Source organism: Melanotaenia boesemani, chromosome 13 (assembly GCF_017639745.1).
Source record: "Melanotaenia boesemani isolate fMelBoe1 chromosome 13, fMelBoe1.pri, whole genome shotgun sequence".
Classification (NCBI taxonomy): domain Eukaryota; kingdom Metazoa; phylum Chordata; class Actinopteri; order Atheriniformes; family Melanotaeniidae; genus Melanotaenia; species Melanotaenia boesemani.
In genome coordinates, this window is record NC_055694.1 from 32,243,932 (window position 1) to 32,249,265 (window position 5,334).

At 36.4% G+C, this 5,334-nt stretch overlaps 1 protein-coding gene across 1 annotated transcript; it reads right to left on the minus strand.

Moving 5' to 3' along the window:
- Positions 1 to 1,712: 1,712 nt before the first annotated feature.
- Positions 1,713 to 5,334, minus strand: LOC121651086 (galactose-specific lectin nattectin-like). The gene is made up of 7 exons (XM_042002965.1): positions 5,251 to 5,334; positions 5,002 to 5,058; positions 4,759 to 4,777; positions 3,313 to 3,404; positions 2,904 to 3,038; positions 2,033 to 2,144; positions 1,713 to 1,943 (listed from the first exon to the last, which is right to left on the minus strand). The coding sequence occupies exons 2-7, from the start codon at positions 5,056 to 5,058 to the stop codon at positions 1,858 to 1,860; spliced, it is 501 nt and encodes a 166-aa protein (XP_041858899.1). The 5' UTR covers positions 5,251 to 5,334; the 3' UTR covers positions 1,713 to 1,857.

Here is a 5,334-nt window from a genome sequence, read left to right on the forward strand (position 1 = left end):
TGAATTGTGTCTGACTGCTTTGGTATAGTGTTGAGCCCTTCAGACGTTTGGGTTTTCTTTGCCTTGTAATTGTTTGTTGTAGATTGGGCCAGTCAGGACTGTAAACCTTTTCCAGGCTTCTTTCATTATTTAGCAGTGCTGCTTCTGGTTGTGTTTTGTTTGGGAGTCAGTACAGTAAGGCAGGATTTTGTTTGTGTTGGCTAAATGCTAATTAGTTACACTGGTTGTTTTATCTATTTATCTAGCCCATTATGTTGTATTTGTTTCGTTGATTTAAACAGTACCATTGTAACTTCGATATTTCAGATCCACACATCACTGCTAATTAGTCTTCTTGGATAACCATGTAGCTCTAAAGCATGTATTTTATTCATATTTTTACATACACAGCGGAAAAATACTGAGGTCCAGACCTCTGTGTCATCAATGGTAGCAAAAGTCATGGCCAAAACACGTAGTTATTGCCCTCTTCTTCTAAAATCTGTTGTTTAGATTATGTTTCTGATCTGTGGAGGTCTGCGTTATTTTACTTTTGCAAAGCATTCTGGGAGACGATGTATCCGGGTTGCTCACTAGACTAGAATACGTGGAGGTGATGGCAAATGCAACTTGTTTGTGGCAAGTTTTTCTTCTTAAACCGCGGATCAACAGAAACGATGCAGCACTGGTTTCAGTTTCCAGTTAAGGACATAAAAACAGCAACAGGAGTCTTTGCCGTTTTCTCAGCAATACGAAGAGGAAAGCTGAATGGGATAAACTTCCTAAAATTCCTAAAGGCCTATGTTTATGTATGTCACACTTCTCTCCTCCTTTGAGTCAATTTATTGATCTCAGATGTTAACAGGGCTGGCGGCAAAAAACGAAGGCTGAAAGCAACAACAGAACAACAAGATGCTGGACTGCAGTTCAGGCTGGCGCCGAAAACACAGAGAAAAACAATATTTAACTGATTCTGTTATCTTCACCCGTCCGATCGTGCTCACCTATAAACGTGTTTTCAGTGATTTCTTCATCATTGTTTTCCTTGTCAGTGAGCTCAGTCTCCCATAAAATAAAAACACGGAACAGAAAATATTGAGCCAATATTCTGCTATGTAGCACAGACCGCTTCAACCCTCATACGTCATTACCTAGAACGTATGCAAGGTAAACAACAATAGCGGTTAAGTTAAATTAATCGTTCAAAAGGAATTTAAAGTTTTTCTACTATCATGTTTTTATAGCTGAAGCATATGTTTATCGCTTCCAGCTGGAATCCTTTAAGAAGGTGCTAACAAGCGCTGCCCTTCTTCATTATTCTACAAACTTAAATTTCTTTCTGGCCACTCCAGCATCGCATCACAGTAATTATTCCTTTTTCTCCATTTTATTTTAGAAAGTGAAATAGTTTGAATGCCTTAAAACCAACTCTTCAGAATATCCATCCATCCATTTTCTACCACTTGCCGCTTGTATGAGAGACTGCATGTATCAGGTACAATAATAAAAGCATAATATAAATAACAGTACAATAATTTAATGTTATCTAATAATAAATAAGTTAATAATAACATTATAAATGGTTCTTGTCATTAACGTGAGATTTATTTGCACAAATCTTGTTATAATTTTTTTCAGTGACTTTTAAATACATGTCTAATTTTATTAAATATTCTAATCTTAAAATCTGAAATATTAATTATTTTAGAAATAAAAAAATATATAAACAAGTGAACATTTTAACATGCCTTTATTTGTAATATTGGTTAGAATTGATAATAAATCAGATTTGTCAAAATATCTTGTAGAAGACATGTCAGTGACGTTTGGCATCTCTGGTGGAAATGACATCACCAGAGAGGATGTGACATCACTGCATTAAGCGTAAATGATCATGGTTGCCTTTTTCTGACAAACAAAAGGACTTGTTTTGGTGCATTTCTCATCGTTGGCCTTTAATGGTCCTGTAAAGAGAGAATAAAAATATAGCAATAAACATTTGATACTCTATACGTTTGACACAGTCATCTACAGGACAATTATTAATCTGTACCTCCATGGTTCATCTCCATACAGCTTTCACCCCCATTCACGTTGTTTGGTTCCCCAGCGTTCCAGCCACTGAAGGTATATTCTGACCCATCGGTCCACATCCACACACCCTCCTGCCAGAGATTTAAATATTAATTTACATATTTTTAACCAGTGCAGACAGTGCCCAGATCTTTCACTTCATTTCATTCTTAGTTTTTGTTGTGAGCAGTTGAAATCACTAATAATTTATTACGACTGATCCGTACTGGCAACACTGAATCCACCTCAGAACAACAGTAAGAGCACTCTCAGTTTAAGAAACAGGAGATTAGACAATAGAGGAGCCAAGCTAACGTCTATTTAAAACAAACTGGAAAGAACATTTCTTTTACCACCAAATTTAACTAAAGATTATATTTTATTGATCAAAGAACGGTCATATTGATCATGTAGAGTGTAGTAAGAGTAGTTGCCTGCTGTTATTTTCCTGTGGTGCCTGTAACTGACTCTGGATGACTGACTATATGATGATGTCTCTGACTCGCTCAAAATAGAGGAAAAACAAACTCATGGGAAAAGATAAATCAGAGATTTGAAGGGCCCAAGTTCTTGGAATCTGATATTGTACAACAGAAATAGAACCACTAATGACTATTACTGTCTTGTTAAGATTATTGTTTTAATGATTCAGAATTGAAAATGATGAAAAAGGTTTATAGCTGAAGATACCATGGTGCAGCGCCGGCAGATGTGCCGGCCCCGGTCCACTTTTATTAGTTTGTTAGTGTTTGGGATTAATCTCACTTTTGTTGAAGAAGTCCTAAGATGTGTATAATCAGCATGAGGCAAGGAATACCTGATTCAGCTTACCTTGTTAGTTAAACTCTCACCTTTACAGCGTCATTGCCTCCAGCCCAAGTTACTCTGTGGCTTCCTGTTGCACTGAAGATGAAATTGGTCAGGAAGGTGTACGTAGCTGTATTTTTGATGGAAGCCAGATTCCCTTTGAGTTGAATGCAGAAACGCTGAGGAGGAAGACAGGATGAAAACAACTAAGTCATCACCTTAGCAGCACTAATGTGCACCGTTTATACCAGTATAAACATCAGCTGGTCTTCTCTCCCCAGTATAAGAAATATGATCTAAAAGCAACATGAGAAAAGTAAAGCAGCTTTATGTCAGGACATCTAAACTGTGTTTGAATGTTAGTGGATAGCAATGATGCAACTGTTTAGTACTGATGAAGTTAAAAGTTGTGAATCTGTTCTTTACAAAACTACGAAGGTGAAGCTGTCGTACCTCAGCAGAAGCCCAGTCTCTTTCAACGCCCTGAAACTGGTAACAGTAACATTCATGCTGAGTCCAACCAGTAGGGCAGGTGTAAGAGCAAGCTGCAAAACAATTAGAAAATTAGAGGGGCAATAAAAAATAAGCTTTATCCATTAATATTTCCTCACTGAAACCTCAATCTAAATAATACCACAAAAATTTGTAAAACAACTCAATTCTTGTCTGAAAAAAATTCTTAACAGTGAAGAAAAAACAAGAAAATAAAACAAAAACATAGTTTAAGACATATGAAAGCAAGTAAATACAAATAAACAGCTGGTAAAAATGTCAGCATCACAGTACTATTAAGTATTAAAACAAATTTGAATAAATATGTTTTGTTCAGTTTTAAAAAGTACTGGTTCTACAACGCTACACAAGCTTGGGGATAATTTGTTCCCCATCTTGGGAGCAACGTCAGCAAAAGAGCGATCACCCCACTGTTTATACCAAGACCTGGGAAGACGCGTTGATTTAAGAGCTTTCTGAGAGATAAGATGGGGCAAGGCCTTTTATAACGTGAAGAACAAATATTACCATTTTTAAGTGGATTCTAAAATGAACTGGGAGCCAGTGAAGAGATAAAAACGCTGGGATGATGTGGTCATGGCTGCATGTGTTGGGTAAGATGGGCTGCAGGGTTTAAGACAAACTGAAGGCTAGAAAGGGAGGTCTGACTCACTGTGACATAAAGTCTTAAAATGCTGAAAGCCTTAATGAAAATGTTTAACTTCAGCCAGGAGACAGAGCTGAAAGAAGCTTGCTCTGACCACAAAATCAGTCTGTATGTCAGATTTCATTCAGCTGTCTAAAGTAAGTCCCAGATTTATCACTGGCTGTTTAAAACATGAGGCCAGAAAACCAAAATTTGACATCACACTAGGTAGGCTAGGAGTAGAAAACAAAATACATTGTCTTCTCATTGTTCACATGTAAGAAAGCCATAGCTTTATCTCACTAAAGCAGCTTAGCAGAGAGCTAGATGTCATACTTTCAATGGGCTTAAACGGCTGGTAAATATCAGCATAACAGTGAAAAGATTACGTTTCGCTATGACTGACCCTAACGACAGCATGTGTAAAGAAAACAGGAAAGGACCAAGAATGGAGCCCTGTGGTACACCACAGGAGAGCGAGGCACATGATGAAGAAGCATCAGCAGCCACAACAGAGAAACTCCTGTTTGTCACAAACGACCTAAACTAATAAAACAATGGAAACGGCGTGTATAAGCAAAACATTAAACCTCTGCAGCAGCTCTCAAAGCAACTAAATGAGTGTCTCAGTGATCGGTTCTAGTTATCAATTAATTTATATTTGTCTCACTTTTATTTTTTTGTTAAAAATGTCCAACGTCACACAATTTCTGTGTCCTTATTTTCAACCTTCTCCAACGTAAATACAAACAAACACTAACCTTGTGAAGCACACTGAGTCTGTGGATATAAAGAACAATTTATCAGTAAAAGAATGTACAAGCTTATTTCTTTCATTACTGAATTAATTTATGTTATTAGTTCAATTATTCTTTTTAAACACACATCCTGCTCGTTATTACAAACATCCCAGAAAAAGCCTAAAATTTAAATAGTAATTTTACTATAACTGTATAACTCTAATGGAATAAAAAGAGACATGAGTATATGCAAACCTGACTTACATTTGCTCCAATAAACATGCTGCAGAAGAGCAGAGTGAAAAGAAGACACGATGCCATCTGTGGAAAAATTAAAGTTTATTTATTGTTTACAGAAAGAAAATCTAAATCAAATATGTTGATGAAAATTATGTTTTACAATTAACTTCTGTAAGGAACTGTCTCTAAATTTATAATCAATACATTTATAAAATGTGATCAAAAGCTGAATTTTAAAGTTTAATGCTAAAAACCAAGAAGTGAAACTTTTACCTTGTTGTGACTGTTCGATGTGGAAGAATCAGCAGCTGGTAACAGGATGACTTGGAAAAGGGAACTCCGTCTTTATAAAGCACC

Bases quoted from the DNA above. Each gene is read 5' to 3' on its own strand.
- LOC121651086 (XM_042002965.1), bottom strand. From the start codon at position 5,058: ATGGCATCGTGTCTTCTTTTCACTCTGCTCTTCTGCAGCATGTTTATT. The intron at 3,039-3,312 runs GTACGACAGCTT...CTTCCTCCTCAG, and splicing joins GAGACTGGGCTTCTGCTGAG to CGTTTCTGCATTCAACTCAA. The intron at 2,145-2,903 runs GTGAGAGTTTAA...AATCTCTGGCAG, and splicing joins GAGGCAATGACGCTGTAAAG to GAGGGTGTGTGGATGTGGAC.